General features: G+C 31.6%; 1 protein-coding gene across 4 annotated transcripts in view; it reads right to left on the reverse strand.

Moving 5' to 3' along the window:
- Positions 1-24,648, reverse strand: part of LOC130450950 (calponin homology domain-containing protein DDB_G0272472) — a 39,744-nt gene extending 15,096 nt beyond the window's left edge. For 2 of the 4 annotated variants that reach the window (XM_056789703.1, XM_056789702.1), the window contains exons 1-3: positions 24,362-24,648; positions 10,880-11,392; positions 2,600-3,034 (exon numbers count right to left, since the gene is read on the reverse strand). In XM_056789703.1, coding sequence (XP_056645681.1) covers positions 2,600-3,034; positions 10,880-11,392; positions 24,362-24,407 — 994 coding nt within the window. In that variant the 5' untranslated portion in view covers positions 24,408-24,648. The remainder of the gene's footprint in view (positions 1-2,599; positions 3,035-10,879; positions 11,393-24,361) is intronic. The other 2 variants (XM_056789705.1, XM_056789704.1) reach the window with 1 other exon arrangement.
- Positions 24,649-26,633: the final 1,985 nt, after the last annotated feature.

The raw sequence follows: 26,633 nt of genomic DNA on the forward strand, positions 1-26,633 counted from the left end.
TTGTTCCACTCGTATACATTCAATGTTGTATGAATATATGGCTGTTAAAAATATTTGTTCGCCTTGGGTACCACATAATTTGGCAATCGCTCAAAAAAAGCTCGTGTCTATTGGTGTGAAGAAATGCTGAAAAAATTCAATCCGGTGCTTCAAAAGATCGTAACAGGCGACGAATCATGGATCTATGCATATGAACCCGAAACTCTTTCAAGACGAGCAAAATCCAACAAAAGTTGTTCGCGCACGAAGCACTCGAAGCAAATGGTTGTCTATTTCTTCGGAATCATGTCGCCATCTTTCCATTAGAGCTACGGTCAATTTTGTTGTTCAAATGACATGTTTTGGAGGTACCTCAATCGGACTGGAAAAATGCTTCCACAATTGGTTCAAACGCATGCAAAATTGTATTGATCATAAAGTAGAATATTTTGAAAAACAATAAAGCCATATCCACTCATAAATATCTGTTTTCATTTGTCTATCTCAAAATTTAAGCATCAACCTTTGTAATATGATTTTTTGTACATAAATGCATAGAATGTGTATAATTTCAAATTAATTTTTTTGGTGTTAGTTAAATGGCGAATTAAAATAAAAAATCGACTACTTAGACTTTGCGATTTCAAGAAATTCACATTGTTGAACAGTGTTCCAAGATAATTCTAGACAACATTAAATTGTAGTTTACCTGCCACCAACGTACGGGAAACTTAAAGTAAAAAAGATTATTTACTTTCGGATTACTCAAAGGATACATTTATTTACTGTTCTGAAAAATTAAACTTACATTATCAGGATGTTGAAACAGTAATTAACTCATGAAAATAAGTAAGAACGAAATTAATCTATTTGATAAATATTTAACAAGATTTGATATTAGCGTACGAATTTGAATATTAAAAACAAGTATATTTAAAATTCTGTATATTATATTTTCATCATTGGACATAAAAAACAAGAATTTAAAAAATTAGAGTATCTAACATATATTTCATTTAATATAAATGCAATTGTTTGAGTAACAAGAGTAAAGATGTAAAATTCCTAGTGACCCGAACTGTTTTTTACATCATACAAAAATATTGATTGTATATTGTACAATTTGCGCAATTTACATCTAAAAACAAAAGATACACAATTTTTATTCAAAACAAATGTTTTTTAACTGACTGGAGTATAGAAAATTATTGGGGGGTTTCAAATAATGATGCTTAGTTTGCTATTAGAAACGGCTATTTAGTTGTTATTAATATTGTTAATAGGGGATTCCCAAATTATTTAAGGCGCAATGCCCCTTTCCCAAAATGAGCTGATACATCAGAGCTTAATGGCCAAATTACTTTAGAAATCATTTTTTATTCATATTCATAAAAAATATTTACCAATTCAAAAAATGCAGCGTTATTTTTGTAGTTTCTTTTAATTCTAATACATTTTCCTACCAATATTCTAGCATTTCTAATGTCTAATGATTTACCGCACATACGACTGCATTAGACAAAGAATTGTCATTCGCGCAAGTGTCGGTAATCGCTGGGAGATAAATCTGGACAATATAGCGGATGCTCAACAATTTAAATCCTGCCTACCTTGTGGCTGTTGGAATGGCGAACCTGTAATTGGGTGGGCATACTGATTCAAGAAAACACATTTTCGCAGCTTACCCGCGTTTTTCTTTTATCATCTCAAGCAATTCTGGATCTAAATTGACATAAAAAGAATTTGTTATTGTGGCTCTCTTTTGTAGGTAATCTACTGAAATTATGCCTTCATCATCCAAACATACGGTTGGAATGACTTTTCCTGCCGAGGGTTGAATCTTCAAATTTTTCGGCGGTGGTGAAACTCGACGTTTCCACTCCTTACTTTGCATTTTGGTACTACATCATATTGATGGATCCATGATTCATATTCAATATCAATTATCTTTGAAGAACATTTTTTTGTCTTGTCGAGGCGTAAAAAGACGACAGCAAATGTCTTTTCTAGTTTGCTTGGTTACCCATCCTACAGATAATTTTTTCATGTTCAGTTCGGCAGTAAATATATTTTGTACCGTATGGTATGAGAGACCCACTATCTTTACCAGATTGCCCTGCCTGGATTTTGCAACACGAGATCATTGACTTCTTGAACATTTTAGGGTGCGATAGCGATTGTGGGTATTTTATCTGCATGTTTGTCTGTACACTACTGTCTACCACATTCGCAATATGATACTGTAGATTCCCCTATGTATCCACCAAATATTTGTTTCATAGCGTGAGTCTCTAAATAATGGGTTACAATGTGACGAGATAATAAATAATTATCATTTTAATTTATAAATGGGTCTGAAGCAGAGCAAAGGGATCAGCCTAGGTATTCCTCGTCAAACCCAAAATCCGTTTTCATGTATTTCGATCCCCGATGGGAAGCTAATTTGACCACTTTGGGGAACCGATTTCGACAACTTTGGAAATTCCTTTCTTTAATAAAATGATACTGACGAAATGAACATTGCATTATATGAGATTCAAGTAGCATCAGTCTATGGTATCTCTTTTCCAGAACAGTAAATAAACTTGAGAAAAATGAAAGTAGAGTATAAAATTCATACCCTCACTGCAATTGGAGGATGCGAGCAATTTCTGCTCCCTTAATAGAGTGGCACGAGTTGTACGAGGCAGGCCGTGAGGTTTCTCAGTCAGCTGCTGCATGCTGCGACTGTCCGCCTTGTTCAACTCTCTTCTAGTTGGTGACGGTGCCGTTTTACTTACGGCCAAGTGGCTCATGCTACGGGTAACAGAAGAGTGACTGGAAGAGGATAAAGGACGAAAGGAGTTGGTTTCTGCCAATGATGGTAGATCGTGTCGTCTGCGTGGTTTGGCAAGCTGATCTAAGCGGGTCATTGAGTAAGCCCTACCTGGTGAGTGGTTTAAGGATTTGCGGGATGAACTGATTGATTCTTTCGATGGAATGGTAGGGACTAGGTCAGTGCGCCTACGTCCTGAGTAACCGCTTGCACAGCCGGCTGGTATTACTGGTGCACTACCTGCAAAAAATACATAGCATGTGCATAAACTAAATTGTTGCAAATGAAATATATAACAAATGAAGAGCATTAGAACATTTTTTTTTGTAAATAATATGAAAATGTCAAGAGTCAAGCTATATTTTTCCACAATCAACCAGAAATATGAAATACAATTGCATTAGGAACTCGATAAGTGTTTGGTATGTGCGTGCGTGTATTTGTGGTCGGAGGATCGTATAAGGAATTTTGAATGGGAATATATTATTCCTTTATGAAATTATATACTTACTAAGGATTATTCAAAAGTAGCTTTAAACGGACATAACAATGAACAAGTGTTCTTACGAAGAGTGTTAGAGAGAGCTGTTTGTCGGAAAAATCGCATGTCCAAAGTTTTCGCAGTTTCTTTAAGGTGATTATATTGTTAATTTCTGATATCATTTGTCAAAATTTCATATATGGCTAACATAAAATTTAATTTTAATTACCATATAAAGAAAAATGTTGGGTAAATAGGGAGGGGAGGTGTTAATTTTTTATTTTAATTAATGATCTGTAAATGGTTTTGTTTTTAAAACTGGTTAAAAGAGCATGGATGATGACCTCGTACTTAGCAATCGTCGTCGAGCAAAAGTACTCTATAGTGTGGGTTCCGCGATTGCTTAATGCTGATCAAAAGCCCGATCGTATTAGAAATTGAAACGAATGTTTACAACAATCTAATCGTACTTTTAGTTCTAAAAATAAAACGGTAACTGCTTGAAAATTGAAAAAAACCACATGCTTAGCATTATTGAGAGACATACACAATCTAATACGGAAAAAATGGGTGGAAAACGATCGTGTTTGAGACAAAAAACAATTAAATCATTCATCTTCAGAGTTCAGGGAAATATTAACAAAAAATAAGAAGTTTCACAGAGATTATATTTAATAATTGGATTGAAATTGTATTTTTTGTATTTGAAAAATGCGGAATTCTTCGGATGAAAATTTTGTTCAAAAATAATCTAATTACCATACATAATTACCTCTGTTTGTATGGTACAAATTTTGTAACTAATATTACAATAACGTCCATTAATACTTTGGCTTGAAATGTTGCATGCTTACTTTTGATACATGAATCAATTAAAAAAACTACTAATTAACTAGACAATTAGTACTAATTAATCAATTTAATATTTCATTTTAGAAAATGGTATTATGATTCCCAAGCCAGGAAAACCTTCTCATGCAATAACGTTACAGAAGCTAAGGAATTCATTCCTAAGCACCAATTTGGATTTAGAAATAAACATTCTACAATTTACCTTGTACTCAGAATAAAAAATATAATACAAAAAACAATATTTCTAGATGTAGCAAAAGCATTTGACAATATATGGAACGAGGGTTTAAACTATCAATGAAGATCACACTTCAGTTGATTTAGTATATTAAATAATAAAATGGAAGATATTCAAATTGATATTTTTATTTTAAAATTACATTAATACAAACGTTATCTTAATATTTAGATTTTTTCACTCAAAGGCTCGAGTAAACTTCCCTTCATATTTTGAATGCCTTCTTTTCTATAATCATCCAAGATTGAAATGAGGAATTGTTTCTGTCCTCCATCTTTTAGAAACAAATCGTTGTACCATTGCATTAGTTCAACGTTTAATCAACTTAGATAGCGTAAAAGCAAGTGTTGTTTTAAATTAAAAAAAAATCCCAGTATTTGTAATCAAAAAGAAGCTTTTTAGAGAGCTTTGCAAAAAGTTTTTTTTAACGATCACCCTAATGCGGACTTACGGTATACAACTTTGTGGGTATAGGAAACATACAAATATAAAATAATTCCAAAATAAGTATAAAGGAGCATTGCCGATGTCCCCTAGTATATTCGTAATAGTGATCTTCAAAGGGATTTTAAGATGGGAATTATTGAACGAACTATTAATATATCAATTTAGCCAAAAGACACAAAAAAGGCTTCATCAACCACTAAACGTCGAAGCAATCCAGCTACTAGAAAACACGGGGATAGAAGAATACTTAAAAAGATCTACTCATTTGGATAAGTGAAAATGTTAAAAGCAGATTGTCGTACATTTTTATAAGTTTAGTGTAACGCCATCAGCCATAATCTAAGGACCACTGCTGACTATAATTTACTTCAACACATAAAACTTATTAATTTCAAACCCACTGTATAAAGAATTAGCGCTGGGTTGCTCGGGTTAAAATACATCGCATGTTTAATGGTATAGAAAATATATAAGGATACATTTTTTAACTAAATTTCGGTTTATATACCATCAGGCACCGAAATTTTCAGCGCCAGTACACTCTAGAATATTTAGATGTACATCACTTCGATTTGCTTCTTTTAGATCGATAATAACATTCGTAAACATTTAGGAACTTTCCAGATAAATCCTAAAAATTTATAAAACTGTCTAGAGCATTTTAAATCGCTTATGATGAATGTTCTAGAAATTTCTAGAACATTCTGAATCGATTACAATAGCACTCATATTAGAAATCATTCCAGGAATTTTTAGAGCTTTCTAGACCATTATGTCTCCACATTTTCAGATAATCGGATATAAGCATCTTCCATTATGTGTTTAAATTATTGTTGCAATAGTATTTTTCCATTTATCATCAGCGTATAGCAAATATAAAAAATTAAGTTTCTGTTTGTACTGAAATATAATTTACCTGTTTAGCTGCTGTGCACTTAGTTACTAAAGTATATCGCACATTAACTAACTCATGCTAAGTTGTTACTCTAAACGTTAATACTGATGCCGAAAATTGTACAAATAATATTCACCACCAATCTGTCTTTTTAGTCATATTAATATAGTATTTTTTGTAGTAATATGACCCTACTGTACGATGAAAATATGCATTTAGATCGTTTTGAATCCTCATTTAATGTTTTTACTGAGAATTTCGTTAATACCATACACGACAGACTGTTTTGTGTGTACATTCTAACACTGTATACGAAACAAAAGTATATGAGTATCTAACGAACTCTAATCTTTCTTTTTCATTTAATTAAGTTAATAAAGCTCCAGTCCATGACGCCGTGCTAAATAAATATGCAATTACATAGTTATGATTAAAGTGAACTATCGCCATTTTTTTTAATTCAAGTAATTCTTGCTCCACTGCTGCAGGCTGCTTTGAGAGTCATCAAGAATTTTTTTCTTTTTTGTCTCCAACTTTTCCTTCTGTTTTTTTTTAGTTTTCGGCAAATCGTGTAGTGTTGAATATTTAAAACTAAGTTTTCTTAAAAACTCACTCTCCCTCGTAAAACCGTTTCGACATCAAAATTAAAAACAAACATAAACTTTATTTGAAGATCAATAAATAGTATAAACACTTGTTACGAGTACTACAACCCTAAGAAAAGTGCGCTACAAGCTTTGAGCACGTGATAAGAGCACAGTTATAATCTACAATTGATGCAGTCGAATTTTCATATACGACATACATTATACTAAATGGATTTGTAGTATTGTGTTGACTTCACGAAGTGTCTACACACACTTACCTACAGATCTTGTCATAGCGTTGTACCTATCCAAATTCCGACTTCTTGTTCCTTTGCTTTCTAACAAAGAAAAACAATAAATTTCATCATTCATACAGAGATAATAATTTGTACCATTTCATTATGTGAACTGTGTTTATCGAAATTTAGAATAAGCCGTAATTCGTATAGGATAAGAAATATATGGCGATATCCTGGCGATATATTTCGCATGAAAAATTTAACGAACAATCTAGTATTGATAACAGGGCTTTTAGTACACAAAAAAAAGAGACTTTAGGGTCAAAATATGAAAAAAGGGACTTTCAGGAACCTATCATTTTACTCATAAATATCAATAATATATAAAATTTTACATTTACGGTTAATTGATAGCAACACAATATTCATAAAATCTATTCAAGATTTCCAAATTTTTATGCAGATTATTCAACCTCATGTCTGATCAAAGTTCAGCTTTGCATATCTAGATTTATTTAACTGAATAATCCCTTATACATGTTGCCGTAAATATAGCTGACGTGCAAATTTTGATAAATAAAAAAAGAACAGAGTTAGTAAGAAGTGTACTAACACATATATTTGTAATGACACGATCAGTAAATGAAGATTCTAACCACTGGGAGTTTTTTCAGAAAAAAAAAGTAGATAAATGTGATAATTTTCACTACCAATCATACAACTTATGTTTATTTTCATCTGGCAGTCATAAACAAATGAAAAAAAGTGTTTCTGAACACGATCGTCAAATTAAAAGTATTCGTCAGTGTGGTATAGTTCTTCCAATATCAATTGCTGAAGACAGTTATGTGAGGAACAATCAATATTTTATAAATACGCACGGCGCTCATACCAAATTAAGAAATTATAAAATAATGTTTACTCCCCGTAGAGAATTCGGTAAACATCTAACAAACCGTCAGTCCACGTGGACTCATCATCTCCACTCTCCACCAATGAAAACATCTAATCGTAAACATTGCATGCATTTCTATTGGCCGAAGCCGTATGTACACAATTTCTTCGAAATATTCCTGCCGGACAGCTTGCGATAAGCATTGGCGTTCATAAATTTATTTAAATAAATAGAAATATGGCGTTCTTTTGACTATTGGAGAATGCAGACGATGAAATTGCACAGTGTAGTGAGAATAAAGACAGGTATGAATTTAATAATAAAAATTTATATATAAGCACAGCAAGTTATTTTAAATATATTCAAATGTTTAAAAAGGGAAAATATTCAGCAATCTGATAATGCAATCATAATAAGAATTGCTGAATTAACTAGAGTGAATAAATTTTCCATTTATCGAGTAGTCACGAAAGGGATTATACTTTTCAACCCTAAAGTTTAGTAGGATATATGTTTGGTAGCAAATTATTAGTTTATAGGGTTTCTCTGTAGTTGTCATTGAACTCTTGGTGCTATGAATAGTGACTGATCCTTTGGGGATATTATTTCTATTCTCAACAAATACACTATAATAGTAAATTATTAACCAACGCTGGTGAAATTAAGTTGAAATACTAAGTAGAGCTTGTGTACTGTAACATTTTTCTAATGTTTATCTTTATCCCAGCTCACACACGTATATCAACAAATACTACAATTTTCCTATAAATAATAAAAATCTGATTAAATTGGACATGCTAGGTTATATCTATATTTTGATTTAGCAGACATAGAAATGTACTGAAAATTGAAGACGAAATATAGAAATATGCCTTTTGGTATATCCTGAGAAAATCATATTTCTCTATATATTCCTAAGGGTGCAAATAAAAATTTTCAGATGGTAGAAATGTTTCATTTCAACCTAATTTTTTTCTGTAAGGATATTTTCTTAGAACGTTTTCTCTCACCTGAGGATGCAAATTAGTTGATGAAAATTTATGGCTAGTACAAAAATGAGCGATTTTTTTAAAATTAAAATAATTTTTTGTCCGAATCAGGATTTTCTACAGCACATATGCCGGAGGTACATCATTAGAGCAGCTGGTCCGCTCTCAAACAATCATTTTCTTCTCGGCTTTCCGAGGGGTGGAAATAAAAAATTGGTAGAAATTAAAATAAATTCCATGATTCAATAAAAAGCTTTCATTAATCTGCCAGATCTATAGATTTTCCGAGAAAACGGTATTTTCTTCCCGTTTTGGGGGCAATTCCAATTATTTAATAGTATGTTTCTGGTAGTACAAATAAAATATTTATTTTGCCAGGGTCTTTCCGATGTATATTAGGGTAGAAAGAATTCTATCATATGGCTATGGTCTGATTACCTCATTGAGTTTCAGAAGATACTAATCGAATCCAAATCACTTTCCGAACATTCAGAAGATGATAGGTTTAACTCAATCATAATTTCCGAAAACCCCATTAGAATGGTAATAAATCAGTTTTGTAACAAAAACTAGAAGGTGTATGCCGTGTCAATCAAAAAGAGACTTTTAAAACAATTATTTAAATAAATCTATCTCTGAGAAGACATGTCAAAACTGAAACAATTGTTTTTTTTTGGCAGAAGAGTTTGGAAATAAAGTAACGTGTTAAATGAAAAACTTAACAATAATTTGAAAAAATGGGAATAAAAATTAAAAATAACGTTCAACCAAATCTTAAAATCTATTTATTTAATACACATAATACAACAAATTTCTCTCTTCATATTGTCAAGCAAAGGTCAAAACGGTTTCTTACAAACCAAAAATAATTTATTTGCTTACTTTATACGACCGCATGTTTATAGTTTGTCTGTGAGTGGGACAAATACTGTGTTGATGATTGTAGTTTAGTCTCAGTTACCCCTGTGATATACAAAAATATACTGTGATTTATACTTTTTAGACCAAGACATATTTTTGTCAAGTTCATATACAAATTGATTTCGTTCGTGCAAATACAAATTTGTACGTTTTAAAATGAGTATAGCCAAGGAAACTATCGGTTGAAACTCGTGCATTAATCGCAAGTCTTCCTAATCTAGAGTGTTTAAACAAAAGTAACCGTACCATTGCTGTCGAATTAAAAATACCTCGACGCACTACAACGTGAAAAAATATGCATTCACCAGGAGAACCATTGACGATATAATCTTATTGTATTGATCAGTAAACGTGATCGACGACTCAGCAGCTCAGATCAATGAATCTTCCTTTGAGTACTTCTAGGTAGGAGGTAGAGAGAAGCTGGCCTTTTTGATGATGCGGTGGGCAAGAGTATAAAAGTTTGACGCAGAAAGAGTGGAGGAAGGTTTTATGGAATGATGAGTCAAAGTTTGAGGTTTTTAGGTCTAGGAGAAATGTGTTTGTGAGCAGGTCAAAGGAAGAGCTGATGTTAAACCCATGTGTAATCCCAACTGTGAAACACAGCAGAGGCTCTGTGAGGGTTCGGGGATGTTTTGCAGGAAGAGCGATTGGACACCTGTTAAAAATGAAGGGATTCTGAAAAAAGGAGACTATAAAAAATATTGGAGGAAAATGTAGTGCGTTCTGACCATCGTCTGATCGGTAGAAAATTTATCTTTCAGCACGACAACTATTACAAGAATTCTTCGTAGCTGTGCAAAGAGTATTTTTGGAAGAATTGGAAAGGAATAATGAACTGAAAGTAATGATTCGGCCGTCACAGTCGCTCGATTGAGTGGGACAGGGAAGTCAGAAAGAAGTATCCTACTTCCACTTTCCATATTTGGAATATCCTTAAAAACGAATGAAACCAAATACACGATGATTGTCGAAATTTTCAGAGAATGTCAAAATTGTGCACTGCATCGGACGTTACACATTTAGTAACGTCACTTGCAGCTAATTGTTAGGTCTGTTTTTGAACACATGAAGAAATGTTTGAATTTAATGTAACTTTTGAGACTTTTATAGTGAATGTACTCAATATAAATTTATTTTCCACCACTGTCAAATCCACCCGAAAACATGACCAAACTTCAGTTATTTCGGGTTATTGAGGGCGTACAAAAGTACACGGAGGTTGGATTATATTTATGATGTATGGAAAACGTAAGCAATGTATTTTATTTTGATTTTTTACCAAAATTCCATCATTTTGATATCGCACTCGAGAAACAGTTTCTACTTTCAAAGGTAACCATTTCGTTTCAAACAATTCCGAGCAGTTCTCGACGTACACCCGCTTTTGTTTTTATACCGATCGATTTTGATCTTAATAAATAAGGTAATCACATAGTCGAATGTTAGTCCAGTGGAACAGTCAGTCTATTGAAATATTATGTGTTTTACCAATACTGTATAATTCACATGAGAATTTATTTAGATAAAATTGAACTTACTTTCACCAGTTCTCTCCAGTCCGGTGGCAGAAGTAGCACGTTTCTTGTTTCCAGCATCCAAGTCCCGTTCAGATTGTCGTCGAGTTAGGGTAGAAGAATTTGTAGAAGTAACAATATTTTGAATTGAAGTAGCTCTCCTAGTACCCCAAAAAGAAGCGGACACGTCATTTGGATCTAACATTCGGGGTGTAGAAGAACCAAAAGCGAAAACAGCGCTACTTCTCTCATTTTTCTTTTTTGTTTCCAGCCGCTGTTCTCGTTGTTGATTCTTCCTTAATATAAATTCCAATCTATCCTTTTCAGCTTCGTTTATAGCCCGTTTACGTTCTTCAACTTGTTGGCGTTTCGCGTCATCTCTACTTCTTAATTCGTCAAACCGTCTACGCCTTTCATTTTCTTTTTGTTCTTTGAATATTTGTGCAGCAAGTGCTTGTGCCTTGATTTCTTCCAATTTTCTTTGCCTTTCTTCATTTTGTCGCTCTTTTAAGGTGCGGAATCTTGTTTCTTTATCGACTGTAACAAATAGAATTGTTGAAGCTGGTTAAAAAAATGAAATGAGGGAAAGTGTTCAAAGATATTTAATTATTTCGTTGGTATCTTAAATCATTCATTATATTCTGTATATATGTGATTAATATTGGAAATTGAAATGGATAACTAGTTTTAAAGTAGGGCAGAGGGGGTCACTTGATCCGCATTTTGTTCAAATCAGTGTAAGGTGCTTTCAAAGGAATAATAAGAAAAAGTTAATTTCAAATCAGTCGTTTATCAAATGATCCACATATTGAGTAAAAAAACTAATCCGTTGTTTACTTAAGAAATTTACTTAATAAGGAAAACCCCACATAATACCCCACACGCGGGGTCTTTTGAACCATACCATTTACCATACAAATTAAAACATAGAAATAAAAACATAATAACAGTAGAACTACATTCAATTAATCCGAAATCTACTCCACTAACATAAAAGGGCAAGGGCGTTACAAGAGAAAAGTTATATGAAGATGGTTTTAGGTAATAGTGAGTTCTAGTTTTCGCCTTATTCATAATATCATTTTTCAAAAAAATACATAAATCTGAGAGATAGATTACTTTTAATACTCATATAAAGTTATTGCTAAATGGAGAAACAAAAAAAAATCCAGTGTAAATTAAACATTATTTTTAATGTGGAAAACCAGTTAAATAAACCGAAAAAAAAAATTACGTAAATATTCTGAACACCCGGAACCGTCATTTATTTTAACTACGCCAGAAATGGTTCATAAAATCCGTACTCTGGCACTTAGGTACATGAGGAATATTTCAACGGAACCAGAACGCAATATTTTGGTTACATATGAAAAAGTTATTTGTAAGGTAGATGCCACGATTGCTTAATGCTGATCAGAAGCTGGATTGAAATAAAAATTTAAAATAATGTTTGGATATCTCTAAGTGAATTGTAGCTAAAGCTTAGGTATACCATTATACCCCAGAAACAGAAATACAGCCGATATAATGGACTTCGTTTGAGGAACTGGCTTAGAAGAAAATAAACCGTTATTTTGGTCACGGTCACTATTTTATGATTCCAAAGATGCGATCTTTATTGATTAGAAAGAAAAAAAAAAGAAAACCATAACTGGCCAATACTATAGGGATTTGGTGACACGTTTTGATGCTTGAAGCTTGAATTTGTGAAAAAAAACGTGTTTTTTTATAAGGAACATGAGCCTGCCTCCCTCCGATTAGTTTCTTCCCTCAAACTTAAGAAACGTTTAATGGAGACTGATTTCAGGTAAATGAAGATATAATTGAGCGGCAAATGCGTATTTTGCGGATGTAGAATTAAAAGGAGATAGCATTGACAGATAATTTCTTGAAGTGATAGTTAACAGTAAATTCTTGTAGATATCGTAAACGTTTCTCTTCTGTACCTTGGGCGGTTTTGTAAATCTTTTGAATGATTTGACCCCAGAGAACCGAGTTAATTGTTAAATCTAGGTAACCACTCTATCAATAACAACAACACCCAATCCATCTGTTTAGATAATGTTCGATCAGATAATGCCATACAGTTCTGGCACAATGATTTCCAATTTAAATGAGTCACACTGTATGTCAGTAATGAATTGGTGGGTTTCAGATTTCAACGATGCTTTTTTGTCAAAATTCACTTCACATTACCTTCAGATAAGTGCATTATTCAGCATTCATTTATTAGATATTAGCTTTCATTGAATTTCAATGATCGTTTATTGTAAAAATTTTGTATTGCAATTAGGGTATGTATCCTAGAAGACGTCAATCTACGAAGAATCACATGCCGATCTTATTTTTATTATATTCAAATAACTGTCCTATTTTTAGAGTTACAGTGCAGTGAACATTAAAGCATTTCCTAAAGAATGTCATTTTGCTGTCTTACTCGACAATATCTAAATATAGCAAAGATCTCCTGGAGTACACGTGCTGTATACGCGAGGAGATCCCAGTTTATTGTATATACCATAAAATTGAGCTCAATTTAGATAATATGGGGTGTTTCAAAATAAATAGCTAAATCCCTAAATAGGGATTTAACGCTTCATAATATTTATTACATTTAAATAACAGTTATAAATAATTCAGGATACTAAAGAACAACTCGAACAGTTTTACATGAAAACCTACAAGTCATCTCATTCCTCACAAGGCAAACGTTAAGACGATAAGCTTATTTTTCCCAAACATCGATGAGAGTCTCACAAATATTTGTTGCACCTGCTTCAATTTGGTTTGTGGAGTGGTAGTGGAGGTGGATACACACAATTCTTTATGAACCTACAAAGCTATGATCCACACGACGTGGACGTGAGATCGGGCTCATCATCAGCCCCCTTGTTGTTGTTCTTTTGACCGGTAGTGTAGGTCAAGTTTTAGTTTATCTCCAGTCTCTGAAGATGATGATTTGGTTATCGAAACGTGCGTCGAACAGTGTGAGTGCTGGTGTAGGGGGAGTTGTTACAGGATTTGCTGATTCACTAGTAGCGCTTTCTAAAGGAGGGAAAAACATTGCATGCTTATGGTCATATAATTTATAAATTCAATGCAATAATTACTCTTTTGTTACTACATTTGTGTAAATTTGAAGTATTTATCTAATTTTATGATGAAACTTTAATTATTTTATAAAAAAAAAAAAATTTCAAGAACATTTTAAAAATTTGAGGGTATTTATACAAATTTTAATAAATATAACTATCTATTTGAAGATATGTGTATTATTAAGCTTTGGAATCCCAACAGATACTCAAATAGAACTAGTGGCGCTGTGAAATTATTGGAAAATACAACTTTTATAACACCAAAGTCTTATACAGCATCTTCATAACAGCAGTTGTGTATATGATACAAAAAAATAGCAAAATGTTGATACTGTATTGGTAACACATTTCTCACCAATAAATCATACTACTAAATCTGCTAGTAGGTCTTACACCACTACACAAATATTATGCAATTCTTGTTTGAAGCGGATAAAAAACATCATTCAAACCAATGCTGAGCTTGAAAAATATTACTATACCTTATAAATTTCAATGTTAAAATAATGGTTAACTGAATTTCAACTTTCAAAATGTTGTGAATTCAGGACTTGCAGATATCAGGTATAATCTCGCTGGGTTCCTAAACCGCCAACCTTTCAGCATTGCTTCTTCCTCTTTTGCAATCGATGGTCTGCCAGAACGTTGTTTGTCATGGACGTTTGTAGGTCCTTCTTTGAATTATCTGCACAATTTGCCAAGACAAGAAGTTGTAAACAGCTCACCAGAGCGGGAACTAGAAGAAAAGAAGCCAAGCTACACGCCATCTCACCAAATCCTGCCTAGCTTTCCTGTGTCCGTAGCCCCTTGGGAACCTTATTTTATAGACAACCCTCGTAACTTAAATAATAATACTCATTCACTGTTTGAACTGAAGACAATCGTAGGAAATAGTTTGTATGCTTTCTATATCTTATTTATCTGCGACTAAATCTAGGTTTGGAAGATTGAAATTGTTACGAAGAAAATCGGGTATTGTTAATTTTATTTCACACAAAAAATAATTCCTTACTTTGCTGAATTTATTAAGGGACCCAAATCAGTGAGCTCAAAAGAAAATTTAGGTTGAAGGAAAAGGACACCTGAGCTGTGAAATTAATCAACTTTTTACCCAATACGGAATAAAGTTAACAAAACGGAATGCGTAACCGTTTTCCTAAAATGAATTTGATCGTTTTCGTTTCCAGTATACCAACGAAAACTTGTTATGCTAAAGGAATTATACCATCATGTTAGAAATTATAAATATTTTACTATAAAGATCAGTATAAGCACCATTTAAAATTTAGAAAGATCCCAGCTATTTTCCATATAAATTGAATATCATGACTAAATAATATTTTTCGAACAAAAATTTAATCTATTTCAGTTCCACACTGTGTTCATGACTTCAGAGATACACTTTATGATTTGAGTAATGCAATTTCAAAGTATTACCTAATAATAATGTTTATGATAAAAATTATAGTGTACATAAATTGATACTTGACATCTATTATCTCATAGTACTTTGGAACATTAATGTCAAGGATATCAATGTCAAATTAAATACATACTGGTATTTTAGACCTATCGCGCATTTTATACAGTTCTATTAAATATAAAAATTCAATTGTTTTTCAGTATCGCCAATTATTCTACAAGGTGTGATCAAGAATACCGTAAACTGTATTAAAAACAAAATAAAAATGTAAACATCTTTATTAATGACTTTCAAAGTACTGCCCTTGGCTAACATCGCAACGTTGAATCCATGACTGGAGCATGTTTGGAAGGCTTTTTACGAAACAAAACCAATTTTGATAGTAACAGCTCTATAATTGAAGAAGTTATCACGATTATTCGTTGGACGGACTAAGTGTATAGAGTTTGAAGGAAATTATGTCTGTCATTAAAAGTCTCTCTTCCGTCGAATCGTACATGTACGTAGTGCGGTCCATAAATTATTAGCCTAACGTAGAAAATCATAAATAAAAAACTGTGTGAATGTGTGAACTATAAAGATATGATGCATCTTTATAATTACAATTTTTGTACACTGCCTGTTTAATTTCATTGTCGCTGTTAAATCTTTTACCCCTTAACTTAGCCTCCAGTTTTGCGAACAAAACATAATCAGTAGGGGCCAGATCAAGGCTATATGGTGGGTGTTCAATATCTGTGAAGGTACATTCGTATACAGTAGCTTTTGGAGAGGAAGCAGATGGGACTGCAGCATTGTCACGAAGTAAATGCATACTTCGGTTGATTTTGCCGTGCTTTTTTTTGATAATTTTCTGGCGCAACTGCCTTATTAAGTCAGATTAATATGCTGCGATCACGGTTGTATTTGATTCCTAATTCAATCAGAAAGATACCCTCGCAGATCGAAAATATCCATAGTAGCCATCACTTTTTTGGTGCTTTTCGTGACCTTTGTTTTTTTTGCATGGACATCCACCTTGAACCAATATTTGTCATATTTAAATGCTTAGAACACTCGTTTTGGAAACACTGGTTTTAGTACAAGTTCTTTTGTTTTTAGGTGTAGGTCATTTAGAACAATTTCTACTACCACTAATCTAATGTTTTCTGAAGTAGTCATCGTCAGGATCTCCCGCACGTGGGTAAAATTCTAATGATTCTCGTCCCCAGCGAAACAACTTGGGCCAATTTTTAATTTTTGAAAATAATGGACACAAGTTACTGTGAACATTCCTTCTTTAGTCAAAAATTTTATAACAGCGCGAAACTCAATTCGAGACATTTTTCAATTCGTTTAAAAATCCATGTTTCACAACATCACAGAAAAGATGATCTCAATAATGTGATTATAGTAGCACGGCTTCAGCCTTGTCACTTTTGGTTTGGCTATAAGACATACTACTAATTGAAGTAGATGCACTGTAAGTAATTACTGTAATAAAACTTCATATACCATATACATCTTTTGAGGATGGTTTGAACGTGCCTGAATTCTTAGCAGTCCATTGCCTTCATGGTTAAGTAAGCTCGTGGAATGATTATTTTTTATCTTTATGGTTTTGTTGACTATCAAAATTGCGTTGCTTGAGGTTTAAATAATCTGAATGTGATTACTTTATAGTTCCAAGGAACATGATTTTGATGCATCTAGTACATTTTTCCTCTGCGTATTTTCTGTACTTTTACCTTGTCATTTTGACATGTTCAGGGTGTTAAGTAATGTAAGCCAAAAAATTGGCCTAACTTTCCAAGCAGAAACGCGAATAAATCGAGAAAAATTGCAAAATGTTTTGCAATTTTTTGTTGTTTTGTTGTTTTGATCCACTGCGTATCATCTAGAACAGGGGTTCCCAAACTTTTTTGTATCACGCCCCCCTCTGGTTATGGGAACTTAAGGCAGTAGATAATACTTTATCTACATATCTGATCAATAAAATCAAAACTAAGGAATATCGCAACCTTCGAATCTCGAAATAGTACAAAAGCTCATAAATGCAGAAAAAATTACTCAACGTCGGTTTCAGAAAACACTCAAAAATAGTTGGAACTCATCCGAAGCATGCGGATTGAGAGTTTGTTCTTGTGTACAACGAATTGTTATGTAAGTTTTATTAGGACAAATCCTTTCTAATCGTTAGTCAAATTATGTGACACACCAACAGTTTTTTGTTTGAGCTTTTAATTTATCGATATTTGATGTATCAATACACAATGTATTGTAAGTCACATGAGGAACTTGCAATGTACACGAACACAACGAACTACGAAATTCATCCATGAAACCCACTACAGTTACAATTTTATTCTGCGTATCCATGATGTGCAAAGATTTGGATCACAATCAATTAAGTTAATGATCTGTTGATGAAATAAATTTATGATAAGGTATTCAGTAAACGAGGATTGATTTTTTTAAATTAAATAGAGAGTATAGAATTTTTCACAATCTAAGAACTACCGAAACCTATATAAAATACGATCCGACCCAAAAGTCGTAAATTTATGGCTATTTATTGGGAGGGAATTGTGCAGAGCCGCACTATGTTATTGTAATACCCGGAATTTTCCTTACAGTTTAAAGAGAAATTTGAATTTTATAAAATTTAATTTTAATACAGGGTATATTTAGTTAACATTGTTGAGTTTGAAATTTTAATATGATGGGACGGTTGAATTTTAATTTTAAATCTACTAAATTATACACAATATATTGATACATAAATACATATATTACATTTTATTCATTACTAGATATCATCTAGTCTACTTCAATTTCGCTATCGCCACCATCTTGCAAATCAATAAAAAAATTTTTACGGGTTCTGTACTATTTATATTTCTGTAAATACATCTATGAGTTCTCAATTTTTTTCACGTGTTGAATACTGTTTCTCCAGTTTGCAGCGGTTACATGTTTAACTTTCGTCTTTATTGACTCGATCACACTAATTTCTAAAATAGGTGTATTATTGAAAGCACGTACATTAAACGTTAATTCATGCTTTATCAACTCGATCGGATTTGAAAATTCAATAATATTGTGGAAGCAGAATTACTTCTTCATTTGCAATTTTGTCACAAATGTAATTCTAACAATTGTTGAACATTATAACTTTAGTGGAAGTATATGTCACGTTCGCACAAAAAGTCTTTTTCTATTCCTGAAACCTAGTATCTTAATCTAATGGTAACTATGCATGGATGCATGATCCATCACAATAAAGTTATTCCGTGGTCTATTCGAATTTGAATCTCGTTCTCTAACCACTACGCTACGGAGATGATTTTCTTTATGCGCTAGTGCATAAAGTATGTTTCTTTACGCACTCAAAAGTGAGTCTAAACTAAAGTATGTACTTTCCCCACGATAGTAGGAAATGTATTTTTCTTGGTCTCGCTGGACTAACTTCAGCTAAACACTTTTAACTATCAATTTTGCCTCAATCGGCAAACATTTGCGCTATTTGGAAGACATTTTAAGAGGCAATATCCAAGTTTATAATACACACGATTTCATGGATTGAAATGAATTGACACAGACAAAGGTGTTGGAACCATACATAATCCGACCCTGTTTGGGATAAGTATAAATATAAGGGTAAAGTCTATTCTACTGCATCTCATATATTATTAACTAGAGGCTAATCATTTCCTTACACCGTAAAAGATTCTATACATTTGGTATTTTTATGTCAAAAATAACACTCGTCGTTTCTAGCACGTCCCATTTATTCATGATTTATTCCAATTAGCTGATATATACATCGATATGAATTAAATTAAGTATAATAAATATTAATTCCAATCAGACCTCATTAAAAACTACTATAACTATAATCTTTCGAGTAGATTTGAATTAATTTTTATAATTCTACCATCGTTAGGTTGGGGCCGATACTACTAGTATTAAATCTATATGAATTTCAATTTTCCCTAACCTTCAAAAGACAAGCGTTTTGATAAAAAGGAATTGTTAATAAAACATTGCTTTTTGCCCAAAAATACTAATAAAGTCGAAATCAGGCTTGATAAATATTATTGGGACTATGCCCTAGGTAAATCAACCGTTGAAAAGTGGTTTGTTAAGTTTTAGCGAGACGAAATGAGAACAGAGGATGATGCTCGCAGTGGTTGCTCCAAAGAGGCTGTCACCGACGAAAACATGAAAGAAATTAAAAAAAAAATTCCGGATAACCATAAAGTGAACCTGATTGAGTTAGCTGAGACCCTAATGATATCAAAGGTACGAACTGGAAATATTGTGAATGAATATTTGTGTATGCAAAAGCTCACAAACGAACAAAAACAAGCAGTGATTGAAAGACGCAAAATTCGGTTGACAAGGTTATGGTATCAGTATTTTGAGATGAGCATGGTATAATAAAAACCAAAAACAGCGACTATTACTTAACGTTAATGGAGCGTTTGAAGGAAAAAGCGCAAAAAAGCGGCCCCATTTGAAAAGAAGAAAGTACTGTTTCATCAATGCAATGCATCGTTTCACAAATAAATGAACACGATGACAAATTGTATGAATTGGGCTTATAATTGCTTCCGCGTCCACGGTATTCTCCAGATCTGATCCCCAACGACTTTAGGCTTTAAACAAGAAAAATCAATAGTGGATGCCATAAATTAAATTATGGTAAAATGCTATGAGCCCAAAATTGGAATGTAAATACGTCTTCAAACAAGCATTCGATAGTCCGAAGAGGAAATAGAATAACTACACCACGAAAGTTGATACGATTGGTGGAAATGAATATGTTATATTCTAGGGGAGGGACCATCCGAAAAATTTGAAATAAATACTGTGGTAAGGCAAGGTGATGTACTCTAGGCGATATTGTTTAATAATGCAATGGGTGGCATAATGAGGGCTTGTGGTATCAATATAAGTATCATAAATGGATCCAAAATAAATAATAGCATATGCTGATGACTTGAATCTAATAGCGAGGGATGTAAAGTCTTGAAAACGCATTACAACAAATTGTAAGGGAGGCAGAAAAAAAGAGGATTGAATATGATTCAGAAAAAGATATGAATTTTGAAATAATAATTGAAACAATTTATATTGGGATACAAAAAGGAATTGGAATTAACGGAATTAATGAAAATTGAATAAATTACAAAATTAATCAATATATTAGGAAATCATGATATATTAAACATAATAAAATTAAAAAAGATTATTATGGTATAGCTAAAAGAGTAAAAAACGACAATATATATATATATATATATATATATATATATATATATATATATATGTATATATATATATATATATATATATATATATATATATATATATATATAGATTGTCGAAATAAAAGCACGTGAGATAATTGATGTAAATATTTCAACCAAACAATGAAAACGTTCGCTCGCATTCAAAAATTCTAACTAATATTTGGATATTTTTCCGTCGTTACAATAGATAAAACTTGGGCTTCGTCATTATACAAGCAAGGGTCAATTAGATCATGGGTCCCAATATTTGTGAATTTCAAAAGTATCAACTTTATTATTTAGAAAAACGATAACTGGGCAACATTATGCTAATTTGCCAATACGTTTTGATGCCGAACTTGAGAAAAAAACGTATTTATTGCAGAAAAAAGATTTGTCACGTTTGCCATTGTTGCAGAAAAATTAGCCGAGCTGCGTTACGATTTATGGTCTCAAATTCAAAAAAATATTTTGGCAGTAAAGTAACTATTGGATTGTAATTGAAGTAAATTTTCTGACAAACCTCGTATGAATGTAGAATTTCGGGTAATTCATCAATTTAAAAATAATCGTTATCTAATAGCTTACTTCATTATTTGAATACCGAGACGCTCAAATCCGGAAGTTCAAACATTCTCACATTATTTTTTCTAATTATTGTCTGTAAATGACTACGTTTATAGAACGTAATAAGAGCATTCTATACAACAATAAGTAAATAAACAACGTATGAAGGTTACAATTTGTATGATTCAGAATAAGTGAATAGCAAAAAAAAACGATCTGTTTATTTTTAACAATGACATTTGAAAAACAACAATTAACTTACTTTGTAACAACCTTATTCGAACTGCTTGCAGAACAAAATCAGGATTCGTTTGCATAGTTTTATTCGACAACAAAAACTATCAAAATCGAAGAAATAAAACAAACCTTTCACATATGCACGTTAACAAACAGCATCAGTTATATCACGGACATTTTCAAGTCCATTTCGTTTAAATCGTTATTAATTATCATATTCTGTATATGTGTGTATGTTTAAATTACAAAATAATTTGTATATAAAGATGGATAGGTTGCGTTAAACAATGGGTGTCAACCTACTTTGTTAATGAACCAACAAACAGTTGATGAAATCGCAATCATGACTAAAGTTAGAATTGTCATAAAAACCGAGTAAACGCGAGTACACTGTATTAACAAACAATCTATTGGTAATCATTCATCACAACACAATTTTTAATAATCATACAACCAAGAAAATAACTCAACATTCAATCAGGATTGGATTTAAAATTTTAATGAACCTTCTCAGTTTAGAATAAATTATATATTTTTAAGTAGATGTTTACCTAAATTCAATTCAAATAAGGTAACCATAAAAAACTTATGACTCGAGCTTAAGACACACAAAAAATAGTTCAAATTATGAAGTTATTATAGGTTGCTACAGAACATTCTGAATGTAATCTAAATCAGTACTTTTATATAAATATTTCTTTATATCAAATTTATTACTTTACATCATATCTATGAATTTCAAGAAACAGCTTTGGAACTGAAGTTAGGTTTTTAGTAACCTAATTACTGCAAATTAGGGTATGTATTTAAATACACTACAAAAGTAATGAAATCAACTTTGAGATCTATCTGTATTTGACTTTTGGGACACCAATAAAAAGAAAAGGAAACATATACTTGAGGCAGTTATATTTTGCCAACAGACATCAATATACATTTACATTTAATCTTATTTGTTAGAATCTAATTAAATACAGCAAAGAAAGCAAATTATGATGTACAACTGCTAAGTCCAGCACTGCATATGATATTGAATTCCTCTTAACTCTAAAAAATACGAATATCCTTGATTAAATAACCTACTAGATGTATAAAATTACTCCAGTGTATTAGTTCAGTGGCGCTACTTGTGAAAGTTGAGTAAAGAATAGAAGAAGTTTGAATAATATTTGTTTATGAAATGTACAATTAAACCCAAGGAATTGGGACTAACTTCTTTATAAAATATATTGTATTTATTTATTGACCTGCTAATTTTATTTATCTACTTATAACAAATTAATGTGTTATGATGTGTGTTGATATTAATGTTCTTGGACATCACTGGATAATATTATGATCCTGAGCCTTTACCTAAATAAAATTAGATAGTTTTTGTACATATATTTGTAAATGTATTATATTTTAAGAAAAAATAAAAAAACTTGGTGGACATACAGTATTTTGAATTTGTTTTATAATTTCATATAAAGGTATTTTAACTTGCCACTTGATACTATTAGATGATAGTGTAAGTACCAAAATATGAACATGTCAGGAAATTGGAAATGTGTACTGAATACTCTATTTAAACATATTATTTAAATACTCTCTGTTTAAAGTGGCACCCAGAGAATTGATTAAGACATTAACGAATCTGAATTCCAAAAATAAAAATTTAAAATGTAACGGAAGAAATGTAAGAATAAGTACTGATAATTAAACATTTATATAAGTAAAGTCTACTGAAATACAGAAGAATGAAAATATAGTAAGCTACATTCATGAAAATAAGCTAATATCAATAAAATTGTAGTTTCATATAGTCTAATTTAAAAAATTTTTATAGAAGAAAATTATTATTTTTTTATCTCCCAAGAAATACAGGTACACATAAAGGAAGGAAAATTACTTTTGTAATATCTAAGCTTGTTTATATGTCACATATTCATTTATTTGGACTAGGAACATAGTCTCAAATAGGCAAGTTTAATATAATATCTATATATAATAATGGCAACCTTAACCTAACCTAACCATGGATATTCTTACAAATTTTACAATTTATGCATATTTTAGTTTTAATTACCATTTCTATTGATTAAATTCTAATAATTTTGATGTATCCAAAATAATTTTTATAAAATAAGGGGTTTAGAATAAACTGATTTCAAATTTATCTCATGACCACTAAGAAAATGAGTCTTAGTTTTATAGTAGGATTAAAAGGATGCTGGTGCTACATTATAAAACAAATTTGTAATACTTGAAACAGTGTTATAAACATTAATACTTCCTAAAAATTTATTTATCTTTATTTATTTATTTATTAAAATGTATTTTAACATATCTTTTAATAACAGATAGTTGAAGAATGTCAGGAGTATTTTGTATGCATCTATTTTGTTGTATATGGATTTTAATAAGAAAAATGAGACTAAAATGGCAGTATTCTCATGTATTGAACATTTTTCATTGCACACATGACTTACCCCAAAATTATCAATTTATCATGATTATTCATCAAGTTACTCATAATCAATACTCTAAAAAGATATACAAACTAAAAATAAACATCAAAATCATATGTGGAGGCACATGAAAGTTACGAATAGTAGAAACAGAATTTACTGGATGTTTAACAGTAAATAAATGTTTTTATGTCATGTCACCGGAGCAACAAATTTGAAAATGTATAGTAAGAGAATGAAAAATAATTTTGCGAAAATGTAGGGATGCCCTATTAATTTCAGATCAAACAACAGTTAGGTATAGGTTGTCCATAAGCAATTACTAATTTGTTGCACCCACAGATGGTTGACTTTCAAATTATATAACAATGAATTAAAACTAAAACAAACCCATTGTGAATAATGGATTTACAGAGTTGCACAGATGAGAAATACAAATATTTAAGCAAAAATCTGACCTGTAGACTTGGATTCTTCCATAATTTTTCGACCATTTTCTGCCATTTTCTCTCACACCACCAAAAATAAACCAGCACTGCAAACTGCAAACACGCGTCAAGACATTACAAGAATAGACAACTGACAGTCTTATATAGGAAGGTTGACAGATTTCAAAAATGAGGATATTTTTAAAGATTTATTCAAAGTATTGAGGGGAGAATCTGAAAAAGTAACCTGACTTAGTTGAACTTTTAAAATATTTTTAAAAAACAGAACTAGAAAAATATTTTTATTTCCCTGCCTATACTTGGTTATATGGTGTGTTGTCTAACATACGGCAAATTACAGGACAGTCTTCAGGACTTATCTAAGCCACTAAAGAATAACTTAATAAAGAAGTAATTTAATTGTACTTCATATTTAAACATGTTTTCAAAGTAAGTTCAAAATGATGATTTCACCATGACCACCTAATAATTCTTAATCAAGGTTTCGACACTTCACAATTATGTTCACATATCTAAAATAACTCTGCTTATTATAGAGGCAACATATTTCAAATCTATTCAAACTTCACATTCGCTTCAATTGGCCGAATACAAATTCAAAGAAATTGAAAGTCTGATGAATCAAGGATGTTAATAGCATCGGCGGGAGATTGGTTAAGTTGATAGTCCTATCGAAACACCAAACAAGTGTTTAGTAAAATTACATGTGCTGTATATATATTTTAAGATATACAAATTTGAATTTCACTAAGGCAAATTAGATATTTCGCAGTTAATATTATTATCGAACTCATATTGTACAAGCAATATTGGCGAGGTGGAGATATTTCAACGCTTCGTTCTTACACTAAGAATAATATCTATCGACATCGATCGGTATACCTAAAGCAATTAAATATTACTATATCAAAATTGAGGAATTTTTACAAATGTTTTCATCACTAGTTTGTTCTTCAGAATTGCTTCTTCTGCTGATTAGCAATTTATAGTAGGATATCAGAAATGTGACTCATATTTTCAATGTAAACTTGTGCGGGTCCAAAGGGACAGGACATAGATGAGTCTTAAGAGATGTGGCAATAATAATTATCGAATAAATTTAATGCGAAGAAAATGTTACATATTATGTCTTCTTATTATTAAAACTACCAAGAATGAAATAAATTTGAACAATTTTATATTATCTAGTTATCTCACGTATCACATAATTGAAGAAAAATAATTCACATTTATAGTTTGAAGTTAGGTACATTCGAATGTATATTTTTTTGGATATTTCTGTTACAAACTGTAATAGCCTGTTGAGATGATAGTAACAGTAATAAATAGTTAAACATATTGAATATTTATTTCTAATTAATATAAAACATGTTAAAAAGTGATTCCATTTTGAGTCATTAGTATCTTTGCCTGGATCCCCAACCATAGGTTCAGTGGGTATTTCAATGTAATTATCAAGATTCAATATAATGTGCTATTCTTTCACTACTGAACGATGTATAGCCTGTTAGGTTATATCTTCCAAATTTATTCGTTTTCGTCCTATGATTTCGAACTATTAATACGGTTTGCTTAATCGCTTGTTCTAATTATTTTGCTAGTTTCATGAGAAATGAAAGTTGGACGTTTTTTATTGATATCCGGTTCACTATTACTAATTATACTGTTATTTATTATATGCCATCAAACTGAATTACACAAAATTAACAAAAAGCAAATATAAAAGCTCTTACCACTAATATTACAAAAAAATTCTATATCGCTTAATGAAATCTCTGTCAACCCTCAGACCCGCGATCGAAGCTAATAACGCCGCTTTAATCTACAACGATAGTCTATTAGCTACTGTTAGAGAAAGCCGGTACCTTGAAAAAGAATTATACATGATGACAATGGTCGCATTCAGCAGATGGAACCTTTGTTGCAAAACCCTAACGGGATAATTCGCTGGCGCATAGGCTACAAAACCAACACGTTCTGAAGCGGACGCCATGTTTTGGAGCGATTTTGATTTGTGCTAGGTAACGGTAGCGAAGCTGAAACGTGAACAAAAGCTGAGACAGAACCAGATCAGAAATTTGTTAAATCAAATGTTAAGCTGTAGCCTTATTAAAAGAAAAATGATTGAATTCGGTTATGAGGATGAGAAATATGAATAAGCTCCTCGATTTATTCTCAATAATATGATTTTGAATTATAATGTCCGTTTTAATATACATTTAAAAGTTATTTGAGTGCTGAATACACATCGAAATTCTTTAAAAAAACTATACAAAGTACC

Source organism: Diorhabda sublineata, chromosome X, assembly GCF_026230105.1.
Source record: "Diorhabda sublineata isolate icDioSubl1.1 chromosome X, icDioSubl1.1, whole genome shotgun sequence".
NCBI lineage: Eukaryota > Metazoa > Arthropoda > Insecta > Coleoptera > Chrysomelidae > Diorhabda > Diorhabda sublineata.